General features: G+C 37.6%; 1 protein-coding gene across 6 annotated transcripts in view; it reads left to right on the top strand.

Moving 5' to 3' along the window:
- The window catches only part of PSD3 (pleckstrin and Sec7 domain containing 3), a 535293-nt gene that overhangs the window by 426127 nt on the left and 91861 nt on the right, over nt 1-17305 (top strand). For all 6 annotated transcript variants that reach the window (XM_058525349.1, XM_058525350.1, XM_058525352.1 and 3 more), the window contains one exon: nt 7648-7841. In XM_058525349.1, coding sequence (XP_058381332.1) covers nt 7648-7841 — 194 coding nt within the window. The remainder of the gene's footprint in view (nt 1-7647; nt 7842-17305) is intronic.

Consider the following 17305-nt stretch of genomic DNA (forward strand, 5'->3'; position numbering starts at 1 on the left):
ATCAAAATTTACTTTGTATAGTTAGTTTCATAGGCATAAAAAATGATGTAAGACACACAGAATGGAGTGATCCTCGATAAGCCATGTTTGAGTGTGAACTTGCAGTTCTGTTTTTTTTCTTTAAATACAAGGGTTACTTTTAGTTTCTCAAATAAATCCAAATTTACATCTTAACAGTGCTAAATCTTAATGATGGTAGTAGAGTAATCTATATGAAGATTTGGAATCTTCTTTCTGGATTGATTCCAAACTCTGAAAGCTCTGTAATGCTGTACTTTTATATTATTATCATGATGATCATTGAAAACACATTTAATTATTTATTATAAAAATAAAACATAGAAAATAGAAACAACCCAGATGTCTTTCAAAAGAGAAATAAAATAATGTCCTGAGGGACCAGGCCTGTGGTGTAATGGTTAAGTTCATGTGCTCCACTTCGGTGGCCCAGGGTTCTCAGGTTCGGATCCTGGGTGCAGACCGATGCACCACTTATCAAGCCATGCTGTGGTGGGGTCCCATATAAAGTAGAGGAAAATGGGCATGGATGTTAGCCAGGGCCAGTCTTCCTCAGCAGAAAGAGGAGGGTTGGCAACAGATGTTAGCTCAGGGCTAGTCTTCCTCACACACACACAAAAAAATGTCTTGAGAAAAATTAAAATGGAAATACAACATACCAGTACTTATGGGATGCATGAAAAGTAGTTCTAAGAGGGAAATTTTATAGCAGTAAACACCTACATTAAGGAAAAGGAAAGATCTCAAACAACATAATTTTATACCTCAAGGAACGAGAAAAAGAACAAACTAGACCCAAAGTTAGAAGAAGGAAGGAAATAACAAAATTTAGAGTGGAAATAAATGAAATAGAGACCAAAAAGACAGTAGAAAAGATCAATGAAACTAAACTGGATTTTTGAAAAGATAAACAAAATAGACAAAACCGTTAGCTAGTCTTAAGAAAGAAAGGACTTAAAGAAACAGAAGACATTACAACTGATACCACAGAAATACAAAGGATCATAAGAGTCTATTGTATGCCAACAAATTGGACAAAGTAGAAGAAAACGATAAACTCCTAGAAACATACAGCCTACCAAGACTGATTCATGAAAAAATAGAAAAACTGAATAAACCAATTACTAGTAAGGAGATTGAGTCAGTAATCAAATACCTCCCAAAAAGGAAAAGTCCAAGACCAGATGGCTTCACTGGTGAATTCTACCAAACATTCAAAGAAGAATTATTGTGAATCCTTCTCAAACTGTTCCAAAAAAGGAAGAGGAGAGAACACTCTCAAACTCATTTTATGAGGCTAGCATTATCCTGATACCAAATCCAGACAAGGACACTGCAGGAAAAGAAAGTCACAGGCTAATATCCCTGATAAACAGAGATGTAAAAAATCCTCAACAAAATATTAGCAAACTGAATTATTCAACAATACATGAAAGGCTCATACAGCATGATCAAGTGGGATTTATTCCAGGGATGCAAGGATGGTTTGGCATCTTCAAATCCATAAATGTGTGATATATCACATTAACAAAATGAAGTATAAAAATCTTATATGATTCTCAATAGCGACAGAAAAAGCATTTGACAAAATTCAACATCCTTTCATGATAAAAATTCTCAGAAAACTGGATAGAAATAGAATGTACCTCAACACAATAAAGTCATATATGACAAGCCCAAAGCTAACATCATACTCAAACATGAAATGCTAAAAGCATTTCCTCTAAGATCAGGAACAAGACAAGATACCCACTTTCACCACTTTATTCAACATAGTATTGGAATTCCTAGCCAGAGCAATTAGGCAAGAAAAAGAAAAGGCATGCATGTCAAAAGGAAGAGGTAACATTGTCTCTGTTTGCAGATGATGTCATATTATATATAGAAAACCCTTAAAACTCCACCAGAAAAAACTATTAGAATTAATAAATGAATTCAGTAAAGTTGCAGAATACAAAATCAATATACAAAAATCAGTTGCATTTCTGTATACCAACAATGAACTATGAGAAACAGAAATTAAACAATTTAATTTACAATAGCATCAAAAACAATAATTAGGAATAAATTTAACCAAGGAGATGAAAGGTCTGTACTCTGAAAACTATAAGACACTGATGAAAGAAATTGACACAAATAAATGGAAAAATATTCTATGTTCACAGATTGGAATAATTAATATTGTTAAAATGTCCATACTAGCCAAAGTTATCTACAGATTGAGTGCAATCCTTATCAAAATTCCAATGGCATTTTTCACAGAAATAGAACAAACAATCCTAAAATTTGTATAGAACCACAGAGGACCCTAAGTAGCCAAAGCAATCTCGAGAAAGAACAACAAAGCTGGAGGCATCATGCTCCCTTGATTTCAAACTATACTACAAAGCGATAGTAATCAAAACAATGTGGTATTAACATAAAAACAGAGACATAGAGGGGCCAGCCTGGTGGTGTAGTGGTTAAGTGCCCGCGCTCTGCTTCGGTGGCCTGGGGTTCGCATGTTCAGATCCGGGGCATGGACCTACACACCACCTATCAAGCCATGCTATGGCAGGCATCCCACGTATAAAGTAAAGGAAGATGGGCACAGATGTTAGCCCAGGGCCAGTCTTCCTCAGCAAAAAGAGGAGGATTCGCAGCAGATGTTAGCTCAGGGCTAATCTTCCTCACCAAAAAGAAAAAAAAAAAAGACACAAATATCAATGGAACAGAATAGAGAGCCCAGAAATAAACCCATGCATTTATGGTCAATTAATTTTTGACAAGGCAGCCAAGAATATACAATGGAGAAAGGACAGTCCCTTTAATAAATGGTGTTAGGAAAACTGGATATTCACATACAAAAGAATAAAACTGGACCCCTATCTTACACCATACTCAAAAATCAACTCAAAATGAATTAAAGCCTTGAATGTAAGACCTGAAACCATAAGACTCCTAGAAGAAAATGTAGGGCATAAGCTCTTTGGCATTGATCTTGACAAGGACTTTTTGGATTTGGCAACAAAAGCAAAAATGAACAAGTGGGACTACATCAAACTAAAAGGCTCTGCACAGCAAAGGAAACCATCAACAAAATGAAAAGGCAACCTATGGAATTGCAGAAAATATTTGCAAACCATATGTCTGATAAGGGGTTAATATTTGAAATATACAAGAAATTCCTACAACTCAGTAGCAAAAAATCAAATAACTCAGTTAAAAAATAGGCAAAGGGGGTTGGGCCCCATGGCGTAGCGGTTAAGTGCGTGCGCTCCGCTGCTGGCGGCCCGGGTTCGGATCCCGGGCACGCACCGATGCACCGCTTGTCAGGCCATGCTGTGGCGGCGTCCCATATAAAGTGGAGGAAGATGGGCACAGATGTTAGCCCAGGGCCAGTCTTCCTCAGCAAAAAAGAGGAGGATTGGCATGAATGTTAGCTCAGGGCTGATATTCCTCACACACAAAAAAAATAATAGGCAATGACCTAAACAGACATTTTTCCAAAGTGACATACAGATGGCCAACAGGTACATAGAAAGGTGCTCAACATCACTAATCATCAGGGTGATGCAAATCAAAACCATAGTATCACCTCATCCCTGCTAGTATGTCTATTATCAAAAAGACAAGAGAGAACAAATGCTGGCAAAGATATGGAGAAAAGGGAATCCTTGTATACTGTTAGAAATGCAAACTGGTACAGCCAGTTTGGAAAAAGTATGGAGGTTCTTCAAGAAATTAAAAATAGAACTGCCATATGATCCAGTAATCCCGCTTCTGGATATACCATCATGGGCCACATAACGACGTTTTGGTCAATGATGGACTACATATATGATGGTGGTTCCATAAGGTTAGTACCATATAGCCCGGGTGTGTAATAGGCTATATCATCTAGGTTTGTGTAAGTACACTCTAGGATATTCACACAATGACAATACTACCGATAATGCATTTCTCAGAATGTATCCCTGTCATTCAGCAACGCGTGACTGTAGAACCAAAATAAATGAAATCATCATCTCAAAAATATTTATGTACTCCCATTTTCATAACAGCATTATTTACAACAGCCAAGGTATGGAAACAAACTAAGTGCCTGTCTATGGATAAATGGATAAAGAAGTTGCAATGCATATACAGTGATATATGTATACACAGTGGAATATTATGTAGCCTTAAAAAAGAAGGAAATCCTGTCATTTGCTATAACATGATGAACCTGGAGGGCATTATGCTAAGTGAAATAAGTCAGAAAAAGACAAATACCACATGGTATCACTTATATGTGGAATTAAACAAAAAGTTGAACTCAGAAACGGAGTAGAAAAGTAGTTGTCAAGAGCTGAGAGACTGGGGGAAAAAGGATACAAACTTTCAATTATATGATGAGTAAGGTCTGATGAAATAAATGTATAACATTGTGACTGCAGTTGATAACACTGCATTGTATAATTGAAATTTGCCAAGAGAGTGGAACTTAAATGTTCTCACACAAAAATGTGTATATGTGAGATGATGAATGTGTTGACAGGATGAGGGGAATCCTTTAGCGATATATATGTATACAAATCATGTTGTACACTTGAAATATCTTGCAATAAATCAATTATACCTCAGTAAAGCTGGAGGGGTGGGGGAGGTGAATGCATAAACGAACTGTCATATCAATAAAATGAAATAGTACTCAGCGATAAAAGGGACCAAACTGGTTTTATTTGCACAATATGGATGAATCTTAAATATATTTTGCCAAGTAAAAGAAAACATTTGTATGCCATTCTGGAAAAGGCAAAAACTATAGGGATGGAAGACAGATCAGTAGTTTCCAGGAATTGGTTGGGGAGAGGAATTGACTAAAAGTGGGCAGCAGGAGTGAATTTTGATGATAATAGGACTGTTCGTTTGGTATTGTGATGGTGGATACATGGTGGTCTGCATTATCTAATCTCATAGAACTGTATGTCACAAGGAGTACATTTTGTGTATGTACATTTTTTAAAAATTAACCAGGATATGGGGAATTGAAGATAGAATTCAGAATATAACAAAGTAATTTGTTTTCCAAATAAATTGCATAACCATTGTGAAGAGGGCGAGGAGAAAGGAGCTGACTTAAGTAACTTTGGAAAACTGCTTTGACTGAATACTATAAGACAGAAAACTATACACAAACACTGTACTCAGGTAGATCAATTTGCTTTTCACTTTGGCAAGGGCAAGGAGTTCTGAAACTAGTTTATATGTTTACTAGGGTTGAACAAGTAAATATATTGTAGATAATGCAAGCCAGGTTTCTTACTGTTGAAGAAATACAAATGAGCAACAGGAATGAACCTTGTCATGCTGGCTTGGGTTGGAGATATCAGTATGAGCTCATGGGAAGGGAGGGAGGGAGGGAGAGATGGATATACAAATAAACATAGATGTGCATATATACATGGATTAGCATACTCTCATATATCTTCCTAGGTGTCTCAATTGAGAGGACTTAGAGGCAGTGAGCACACCTAGCACCTAGATTGGTTTCTAAATACCATTCTCCAATAAAAAGAACTGACTTCTTGGAGAAAGTGGTTGCTTCCAGGGCTGGGACAAGGAAAATACAAGATGAGCTTGGAGGCATCTTCTTGTAGTACCTGAAAGAAAGGAAGTACTTGAAAAACAAAAAGGAAAAAAGGTAAGGCATGTTGAAAGGAGGAAGAAACCTACTTGATAGAACTCCCAATGGCCAAGACTGCAAAAATTTGGGCAACAAATTAAATAATGGTAGTGTTTGATCATAACCCAAAGAATAAAATAAATATCCATGTGTCCATACTTACAGAAGAATTTCAATTAGTAATGTAGAAGAAATAAGGGAAATAAAAAATCACCGTTAGATCACCACAGTAGTAATAGTTGTCATAGGCAAGATCCACTGATGAATGCTAAAATTAGTGGTCAGAATTTTAAGGAGAAACAGGATATTTTCATAGTCACAAATTATCTCCACCAAATCATTTACAAAGAAAAATGGTAACTTCACAGTAGAGAAATGTGCCAGATACAACGTTAAGCAAGTGATCAAGGTGAATGTCACTAGTAGTAAAACATGTACCCCCTGATCTGATGCACTGAGAGGGTGCATCACCTATGTATCCTTCCTAAAAATGCATGTCCTCAATCTAATCATGAGAAAACATCAAACAAACCTAAATTGGGGATATTCTACAAAATAACTGACCTGTGCTGTCCAAAGTGTCGAGGTCATGAAGGACAAGGAAAGACTGAAGAACTGTCACTGTCTAGAGGAGACTGAGGAGATGTGACATCCAGGTGCACTGCAGGACCGTGGATGGGATCCTGGAACAGAAAAAAAACATTAATGAAAAAACTGGTAAAATCTGAATAAAATCTGAAGTTTAATTCACAGTATCGTACTGTTAATTTCTTCTTTTTGAAATTTTTACTATGGTTATATAAGTTGTTAACATTAGGGGAAACTGGGTGATGGACATATGGGAAATCCATGTACTATCTTTGCAAATCTAAAATTATCTCAAAATAAAATTGAAAATAAAATACAAATGTCTAAGAGTCCAGAGTTATTTGCATATGTCTCACAAGTACTTATCAAATACCAATAGAGAAGAAGGCTATTTTTCTCTGATCATCCAGTGAACACTTCTGATTATTGTTATTTTTGTAGTTCATTTTAAATATGTTTTGATGGTGATTATTTTGGTTGAAATTTTAATTAAAAGATTCAGGAATGAAAAATTAATAAACAGTGAAACCAGAGGTGATTCAGGAAATTAAAACAGGTGAACTAAAACAAATGCTCTTATTGTGGTGCTCTATTTTAAAGCAGTATATCAGAGCTTATTAACTTTCTTCTACTCTTCTCTCCTCTTTATTAATTGAATGTGACCATCCATTTTCTGCCTCCTTCATACTTAATGTACATTATAACCTCAGACTTAAATCTGCTGGAAGGAACAGCAATTCAGAAAAAGGGTGACAATTAGGGTTTTCTCAATGGCTGATATGGTACCCCACACTTTTATGGCAATTGGGAAAGTAGTAGCTATAAGATGCCAAAGTACTGTTCATGGCGCCACCATCCTAACCCATTGGTAGCTTTACCTGAGGGTGGATATTAGAGGTTAACCTGGTTGTTTGGCAGATATAGTTTAGTACTATTCATTGGACTTACTTTATAATTACTTGTATTCTGTATGCTTGGCGCTATGCTAGACAGTGCAGAAATCAAAAATCAAAATCACAGTCTCTGCCAAGGAACCCCACTTGGTTGAAAGAAGACAAACATGAAGGCCCTGTAGTGGGTGGAAAGAGCAGAGGCTTCAGAGATTTTACAATCGTATCCTCACTATCTCTTCCTTTAATTGTTACATCTGTGGACTTGGGTATTTATTTAAACTCTGAGTCTATTTTCTTGTCTGCAATATAGGATACTAATGTCAGTCTTACAAGATTGTCATGGTCATTAATACCTGGCAAATAGGAGACATTTAGTAAATGATTGCTGTTATTATCATAGTTGTTTTTATCAAGACTGATAGACCTTTGGAAAACACTAAATAACTTTATTACACTATATAACTGTTTATTGTGCTCAATCTTTGTACTTTCTCCCTTTAGAGATGATGAAGAGAAAAAAAAATCTCCATCAGAAGGTACTGATGAGAAGGCTAATGGAACACATCCAAAGACCATCAGTCGTATTGGGAGTACTACCAACCCCTTCTTGGACATTCCTCACGACCCAAATGCTGCTGTGTACAAAAGTGGATTCTTGGCTCGGAAAATCCATGCAGATATGGATGGAAAAAAGAGTAAGCATCATTTGTTGTCATTTTCTATTTCATTATTTCATCTTTAGGCTCAAAATTTAAAGTGAATTTATCTGAAGTAAGATCAAGGATGAAGAAAAATTTTATCTAGAGAAGTATTGAAGTTTGATAATGCCTCTAACCCTAAGTCAGAAATCATTGTGGCACCTGATCTTCTCCAAATAAAATTATAGAACTTCAGAAATGGAAGACTTCTGACAGATTATTCATTTCCAGCCTTTTATTCATTTATTTATTCTTGCCTTCAACAAATAATTTTGAGTACCTACTATGTGTTAGGCATCAAAAATATAATAGTGACCAGGATGGACAAAGTCCCTGTCTCCATGGGGTTTACATTTCTGGTGGTTGAGGGAAAGGTTGAATTTATAACACACAGAATAATCAACAGTGCACGGTCCCAGAGACAAAGCAGGAAGGGAAAGAATTGAGATCCAAGCACATTTGGAAGGATTGGGCTTTGCGGAAGATGGACAGGTGCAACGTAGGCGAGTATAATGTAATTAGTATTGGGAAATTTAAGGAGTCTCATCTGACAGCTCTGTCAAGTATGAGACATGATTATCTACTGACAGATAATAGTGTTTGAAGTTTGAGAGGAATGAAGTATGTTTCTGTGTTTAGAATAATCTTTGCAGAGAGTGAAATAGCAATTTGATATAGTTGAACAGGCTAAGGTAAGCTGATATATATGCTCAAAATTAGTAGGCCCTAGAGTATCCCTACCCACCTGCAGAGGCAGACAGGCAGTGCTGGGATGGACAGCACTGTTTCAATCTGTGGCTGGGCACTTTCTCATAATGTGTTAGCATATTCTATCAGGTTACCGTCAAGAGAAACATTGTAACAGAGTGGCTTCCGCAGCGACCTGTGATGCTGAGCAAGTTTGTAACATTTCCCAGTTCCTGAGAAGAAGCTCCACCATGCTTCCTGTGCGCCTGCGCAGGAACCTGCTGGGCTTCGTTTCCTCGGCATTGCTCAGGACTCTTGCAGTTGAAGGGACAGTACGTCTAGCTAGCTTGGGAGAAAAAGGGCAAGGATACACCTGAAGATGAAGGGTTGTCACCAGGACACTTGCTCCATTTCTGTCTCTGTATTATTTTGGATGTCAGCTTTATTCTTTGAAACAAGACTCTTTTACATGGCTGCATTTGTAATGATTAGCACTGTAGAGCATGTATTCAATTTTGTCACCAAAAAGGATTTTCCTTCTTCCCCAACTTCCAATTTAGTATGTTCTAGGGCAGAACTCTGATTTGTATGGCTGAGGATGTGGAATTCTGTGATTGACAGCACCCCCTTGTTTGAGGGTGGCAAGAGGAAAGTTGCCTCAAGAAGGAATAAGATACAATTCTCAGAGAAAGGGAGTTCTTCTTGGTAGACAAAGCAATAGATGCTCCTCTCTGTTCCCAGCCCGCGCACACACCCTTTCCCATACACTGGGTTCAAATAATGCCTTTGCCGAGCATAGTACAGTTTTCCATTTATAACCACAGATATACTCATCTCTGTCCCACATGCCATGTCTGGCTGTGGCTCCCATCTCCAAGACTAAAATTTGCTAGTTGATGTCCATTCTCCTCTGGTTGGGATGTAGCGTCACTCAGGAGGCTAAATGAAAAATATAGAAATATCTGACATATGTCATATAAAGTACTAAAAGCAAAAAATAGAATAACTGCAATTTAAAATGCCAGTTCAAGAAAAGGCAAAAAAGGAAACAAAACAGCTGGCACTGACTCAGAGTAGTTACTGTACCCTCTGGACAAAGATGACAGAGTTAACCTGCTTGAGCATCTTTTCACTGACTTGCTTCCCTAGCCATGGATTGTCATACTTGGTTAACTTACTCCAAAGCATTGCCAGCTTCAGCCTATTGGTGAAATTTTCTTTGTCCATGTTTTCCTGGCACACCTCTGAGGATTGTTGGAGAGAATTCCCCTGCTGGAAGCTCCGTTCCCTTAACAGCCCACTGCATACGTGTGAGTATGGGTACCAAACCTGGGAGTTGCTTAGCACTTGAGCCATCGCAGACCTCCTGTGCCAGGCTAGTGGTTTTCCTCCCAGTGAAACCCCTTTAAGGCCTTAGTTAACTCCTTTGAGAACTTCTGATTGATTAGGGCAGTTTTAAGCGTCACGGACTTTTGTCTCTTTAGCAACTTAAAAGTTCAGCCCTTGCCTCTGCTCCTGATTCTGCTGCTGCCTCAGAACACAAAAATAGATGGAAAAATAGATGGATCGAGTAAGATGGGGCTAACTGGGCCCAAGTCTCTAGGCTTCATTCCTGTCAGTTGCCTTATCACTGGGGGTTTTTTCACCTCTGCCTTTGAGTATTAGGAGGAGTCTTGAAGTTTCAGCGTTCTTTAATTCCTCAGGCTCTCCCTAGATACACACATTCCAGTTTTTCATGGTTTTTCAAATCACTTTAGTGTGGGCGGATAATTCAACTTTTCTGGTATAGGAAAGTGCATAATTTCTAATGATAATTTACATACACTAAAATTTACCAATTTAAAGTGTATAGTTTGAGTTTTGAAAAATGTATACAGTTAAGTAACCACCATCAGAATCAAAATATATAACATTTCCATTACTTGAAAAAGTTGCTTTGTACTTTTTGTAGTTAATTCCTTCCCCCTTTGCTCCCGGCCCATAGCAACCACTCATCTGTCCTTGGGCACTGCACTTCTGCCTTTTCTAGAATTTCAATAAATGGAATCATACATATTGTTTTGTGCCTGGCTTCTTTCACTTAGTAGTGTTATTTGCAGATTCATCCATATTGTGATGTGCTGTGTGAATTTGTAGTTTGTCTCCTTTATTGCTGAGTAGTATATTCATTTCCTTGTCTGGGTCTCCCACAGTTCACACATTCACCAGCTGGACATTTGGGTTGTTTCCATTTTTTGGCTATTGTAAGTAAACCTGCTTTGGACATTCACACACAAGTCTTTGCATGTACCTATGTTTTCATCTCTTTTCAGAAGTTACCTAAGAGTGAGGGAGTAAGATTGCTAGGGTGTATGTTACATATATCTTTAACTTTATAAGAAACTTCCAAACTGTTTCCCAAAGAAACTTCCAAACTGTTTCCCAAAGTGTCTGTGCCATTTTGCATTCCTGCCAGCTATGCGTGTTATATCCTCTTGATAAAATGATACCTTTGTCATGAAATGACCCTCCTCATCCCCGGTCACATTCCTTCTTATGAAGTCTACTTTGCCTAATATTAATAGAATGACTCCAGCTTTCTTTTCAGTTTTTGCATGATAGACGTTTTTTCTAGCTTAATTTTCATCTGTGATCTTGTCTTGAAAATTGTTTTATACAGCATATTGGTGGGTATTCCTTTTTATTCAACTGACAGTCTTTTAATTGGAACGTTTAGACCATTTGCATTTATAGTAATTACTGATATAGTTGACTTTAAGTCTTCCATCTTACTATTTGTTTTTTACTTATTCCATCTTTTATTTTTTCTCTTTTCCTTTCTTGTTTAGGATTTTGTGTGTATGTTGGGGAGGGGAGTGGGATTCTGTCTTTCTTCACTATTGGCATATTAGCTGTGCCTCTTTGTTTAATAATTTTAGTGATTGCTGTAAGGTTTACAGTGTAATCTTTTTTTTTTTTTTATTGATGTTTTAATGGTTTCTAACATTGTGAAATTTGGGGTTGTACATTTTTGTTTGTCCATCACCACATATATGACTCCCTCCACCCCTTGTGCCCACCCCCCACCCCCACTGCCCTGGTAACCACAGTCCAGTTTTCTCTGTCCATGTGTTGGTTTATATTCCACATATGAGTGAGATCATACAGTGTTTGTCTTTCTCTTTCTGGCTTATTTCACTTAACATAATACGCTCCAGGCCCATCCATGTTGTTGCAAATGGGACGATTTTGTCTTTTTTTATGGCTGAGTAGTATTCCATTGTATATATATATACCACATTTTCTCAATCTAATCGTCAGTCGAGGGACACTTAGGTTGCTTCCACTTCTTGGCTATGGTGAATAATGCTGCAATGAACATAGGGGTGCATAAGCCTCTTTGGATTGTTGATTTCAGGTGCGTTGGATAGATTCCCAGTAGTGGGATGGCTGGATCATAGGGCATCTCTATTTTTAATTCTTTGAGGAATCTCCATACCGTTTTCCATAGAGGCTGCACCAATTTGCATTCCCACCAGCTGTGTATGAGGGTTCCTGTTTCTCCACATCCTCTCCAACATTTGTTGTTTTTTGTCTTGGTGATTATAGCCATTCTAACGGGCGTGAGGTGGTATCTTAGTGTTGTTTTGATTTGCATTTCCCTGATGATTAGTGATGTTGAGCATCTTTTCATGTGCCTATTGGCCATCTGTATATCTTCCTTGGAGAAGTGTCTGTTCATTTCCTCTGCCCATTTTTTGATCGGGTTGTTTGTTTTTTTGTTGTTCAGTTGTGTGAGTTCTTTATATATTATGGAGATCAACCCCTTGTCAGATGTATGTTTTGCAAATATTCTCTCCCAGCTGGTTGGTTGTTTGTTCATCTTGATTCTGGTTTCATTTGTCTTATAAAAGCTCTTTAATCTGATAAAGTCCCACTTGTTTATTTTTTCTTTAGTTTCCCTAGTCTGGGTAGGCATGTCATCCGAAAAGATTCCTTTAAAACCAATGTCAAATAGTGTGTTGCCTATATTTTCTTCTATGAGTTTTATAGTTTCAGGTCTCACCTTCAGGTCTTTGATCCATTTTGAGTTAATTTTTGTGAATGGCGATAGCACATGGTCCACTTTCATTCTTTTGCATGTGACTGTCCAGTTTTCCCAACACCATTTATTGAAGAGACTTTCCTTTCTCCATTGCATGTTCTTAGCACCTTTGTCGAAAATTAGCTGTCCGTATATGTGTGGTTTTATTTCTGGGCTTTCAATTCTGTTCCATTGATCTGTGTGTCTGTTTTTGTACCGGTACCATGCTGTTTTGATTACTATTGCTTTGTAGTATGTTTTGAAGTCAGGGATTGTGATGCCTCCTGCTTTGTTCTTTTTCTTTAGGATTTCTTTAGCTATTCGGGGTCTTTTGTTGCCCCATATAAATTTTAGTATTCTTTTTTCTATTTCTGTGAAAAATGTCATTGGGATTCTGATTGGGATTGCATTGAACCTGTAGATTGCTTTAGGTAATATAGACATTTTAACTATGTTTATTCTTCCAATCCACGTGCATGGGATATCTTTCCATTTCTTTATGTCATCGTGGATTTCCCTCAATAATGTCTTGTAGTTCTCATTGTATAGGTCCTTCACCTCCTTGGTAAGATTTATTCCTAGGTATTTTATTCTTTTTGATGCAATTGTAAATGGTATTATCTTTTTGAGCTCTCTTTCTGTTAGTTCATTATTAGCATATAGAAATGCAACTGATTTTTGTAGATTGATTTTGTACCCTGCAACTTTGCTGTAGTTGTTGATTGTTTCTAATAGTTTTCCAACAGATTCTTTAGGGTTTTCTATATATACAATCATGTCATCTGCAAATAGTGAGAGTTTCACTTCTTCATTACCTATTTTGATTCCTTTTATTCCTTTTTCTTGCCTAATTGCTCTGGCCAAAACCTCCAGTACTATGTTGAACAGGAGTGGTGAGAGTGGGCAGCCCTGCCTCATTCCTGTTCTCAGAGGAATGGCTTTCAGTCTTTCCCCGTTGAGTATGATGTTAGCTGTGGGTTTGTCATATATGGCCTTTATTATGTTGAGGTACTTTCCTTCTATTCCCATTTTATTGAGAGTTTTTATCATAAATGGATGTTGTATCTTGTCAAATGCCTTCTCTGCGTCTATTGAGATGATCATGTGGTTTTTATTCTTTGTTTTGTTGATGTGATGTATCACGTTGATTGATTTGCGGATGTTGAACCATCCCTGCATCTCTGGTATAAATCCCACTTGATCGTGGTGTATGATCTTTTTAATATATTGTTGTATTCGGTTTGCCAATATTTTGTTGAGGATTTTTGCATCAATGTTCATCAGCGATATTGGCCTGTAATTTTCTTTCTTTGTATTGTCTTTGTCTGGTTTTGGTATCAGGGTGATGTTGGCCTCATAGAATGATTCAGGAAGTGTTCCATCTTCCTCTATTTTTTGGAATAGTTTGAGGAGGATGGGTATTAAATCTTCTTTGAATGTTTGGTAAAATTCACTGGAGAAGCCATCTGGTCCTGGACTTTTATTTTTTGGGAGGTTTTTGATTACTATTTCAATCTCTTTACTTGTTATTGGTCTATTCAGATTCTCCATTTCTTCTTGGTTCAATTTTGGGAGGTTGTATAAGTCTAAGAATTTATCCATTTCTTCTAGATTGTCCAATTTGTTGGCATATAATTTCTCATAGTATTCTCTTATAATACTCTGTATTTCCATGGTATCCGTTGTAATTTCTCCTCTTTCATTTCTAATTTTATTTACTTGAGCCTTTTCTCTTTTTTTCTTAGTAAGCCTGGCTAAGGGTTTGTCTATTTTGTTTATCTTCTCGAAGAACCAACTCTTTGTTTCATTAATCCTTTCTACGGATTTTTTGGTCTCAATATCACTTATTTCTGCTCTGATTTTTATTATTTCTCTCCTTCTGCTGGCTTTGGGCTTTGTTTGTTCTTCTTTTTCTAGTTCTGTTAGGTGTAATTTAAGGTTGCCTATTAGGGCTTTTTCTTGTTTGTCAAGGTGGGCTTGTATTGCTATGAGTTTCCCTCTCAGGACTGCTTTTGCTGCATCCCATATGGTTTGATATGGCATGTTATCATTTTCATTTGTTTCCAGATAGTTTTTGATTTCTCCTTTAATTTCATCAATGATCCATTGGTTGTTCAGTAGCATGTTGTTTAATCTCCACATTTTTGTCACTTTCCCAGTTTTTTTTTCCTGGTTCATTTCCAGTTTCATAGCCTTATGGTCTGAAAAGATGCTTGTTATGATTTCAATCTTCTTAAATTTATTGAGGCTTGCTTTGTTTCCCAACATATGGTCTATCCTAGAGAATGTTCCATGCGCGCTTGAGAAGAATGTGTAGTCAGCTGTTTTTGGGTGGAGTGCTCTGTATATGTCTACTAGGTCCATCTCGTCCAGTTTTTCATTTAAGTCTAATATTTCTTTATTAACTTTTTGTCTGGATGATCTATCCATTGCTGTAAGTGGGGTGTTAAGATCCCCTACTATTATTGTGTTGTTGTTGATTTCTCCTTTTAGGTTTGTTAATAGTTGCTTTATGTACATTGGTGCTCCTATGTTGGGTGCATATATATTTATAAGTGATATGTCTTCTTGATGGAGTGTCCCTTTTATCATTATATATTTCCCTTCTTTGTCTTTCTTAACCTGTTTTATCTTGAAGTCTACTTTGTCTGATATGAGTATGGCAACACCTGCTTTCTTTTGTTTGCCATTAGCTTGGAGTATTGTCTTCCATCCTTTCACTCTGAGCCTGTGCTTGTCTTTAGTGCTAAGATGTGTTTCCTGAAGGCAGCATATTGTTGGGTCTTGCTTTTTAATCCATCCTGCCACTCTGTATCTTTTGATTGGAGAGTTCAATCCGTTTACATTTAGGGTAATTATTGAAATATGAGGGCTGAATGTTGCTGTTTTGTCACTTATTTTCTGGTTCTTTTGCATTTCCTTTGTTTCTTGTCCCATTTGTTTTGGACTGCCAATTGAGTTTGGTTGTTCTGTCTTATGATTCTTCTAGTTTTCTCTTTGTTTATCATATGTGGTTTTGCTTTGATTATTTGTTTAGTGGTTACCTTGAGGTTTGGGCAAAAAATCTTCTGTATGAGATAGTCCATTATCTGATAGCCTCCTATTTCCTTATACTAAGTCAATTCAGTCACTTTCCTCTTCCCCTTCTAAGTTGCTCTTGTTATACCTTATTCTATCTTGTGTTGTGGCTGTGTGTTTACAGTGATGAGGTTAAATTTATTTTTGGTGAATTTCTTCCTTTGATCTCCGAGTTTAGTATTTAAGTGGTTGCTAACCTATTCCGGTAAAGATCTACTATTTCTCTGATTTTGTCTACCTACTTTTCTCCTTCCTCCAAGCTTTGTGTTCCCTTTCTCTTCTTTTTTTCAGGCCTGAGGGCCTTCTTGAGTATTTCTTGTAACGGAGGTCTCGTGGCCATGAACTCCCTTAGCTTTTGTTTATCTGGGAGAGTTACTATTTCTCCATCATATTTGAAGGATATTTTTGCTGGATAGAGTATTCTTGGCTGAAAGTTTTTGTCTTTTAGTATTTTGAATATATCATTCCAGTCTCTTCTAGCCTGAAAAGTTTCTGTTGAGGAATCCGCTGAGAGCCTGATGGGAGTTCCTTTGTATGTTATTTTTTGTTTTTGTCTAGCTGCCCTTAATATTGCTTCTTTGTCGTTGACCCTGGCTAGCCTTACCACTAGGTGTCGTGGTGAAGGCCTTTGTCTGTTAATATATATAGGTGTCCTGTTGGCTTCGCTTACTGGTATTTCCTGCTCCTTCCCCAGATTTGGGAAATTTTCAGCTATTATTTCCTTGAATAGGCTCTCTGTTCCTCTTTCCCTCTCCTCTCCCTCAGGAATACCTATAATTCTTATGTTACATTTTCTAATAGAGTCAGATATTTCTCGGAGTCTTTCTTCATTTCTTTTTAGTCTTAGTTCTCTCTCTTCTTCCATCTGGAGTATATCTGTATTCCTATCCTCTAAAGTACTAATTCTTTCCTCCATATTGTCAGCTCTGTTCTTTAAAGATTCCAGATTCTCCTTTATCTCCTCCATTGTGTTCTTCATCTCCATCAGCACTGATTGGTTTTTCTTTATGATTTCAATCTCTTTTGTGAAGAAACTCCTAATCTCATTGAATTGTTTGTCTGTGTTGCCTCGCATTACGTTGAGTGTTTTTATGATAGCTATTTTGAAATCTCTGTCATTTAGTTTATGGATTTCTGTGTCTTCGGGGTTGATTTCTGAGTGCTTGTCATTTTGTTTCTGGTCTGGTGATTTCATATATTTTTGCATTGTGGTTCCTGTGTTGGTTTTGATTTTCCTCATCCTGGAAGTCTCTGGTTGCAATTTCCACCTGCCGCCACTGTCTGGTGGTAAAGGGCTGTGTAGTCTAAGCCCCCTGCCCTCTGCCCCGGTTTTTCTGCTGCGATCCGCAGTTTTGTTTTTTTTTTTTCCCCCCGCTGCGATCCACAGGTCCAGTCCAGTTTGATCAGGTCTGCCTCGGATCGCTAGGTCTGGTCTGGTCGAGCTGCAGACTCCGGGTTGCGGGGAGGGGGGAGCTCTCTCTTTTGCCCTCTGGGTCCCTGACGTGGGAGGCTTCTCGTTTTCCCCTCTTTATCCGCTCTCTGGGGTGCTCAGATGTTGATGGTAGCCCTGTGGCTCCTCTGAGTCCTCTGTGCGGGAGTTTCCCACTGGCTGAGAGAGTCCGAAGAGCCACGG

This window comes from Diceros bicornis, chromosome 29 (genome assembly GCF_020826845.1).
Source record: "Diceros bicornis minor isolate mBicDic1 chromosome 29, mDicBic1.mat.cur, whole genome shotgun sequence".
NCBI lineage: Eukaryota > Metazoa > Chordata > Mammalia > Perissodactyla > Rhinocerotidae > Diceros > Diceros bicornis.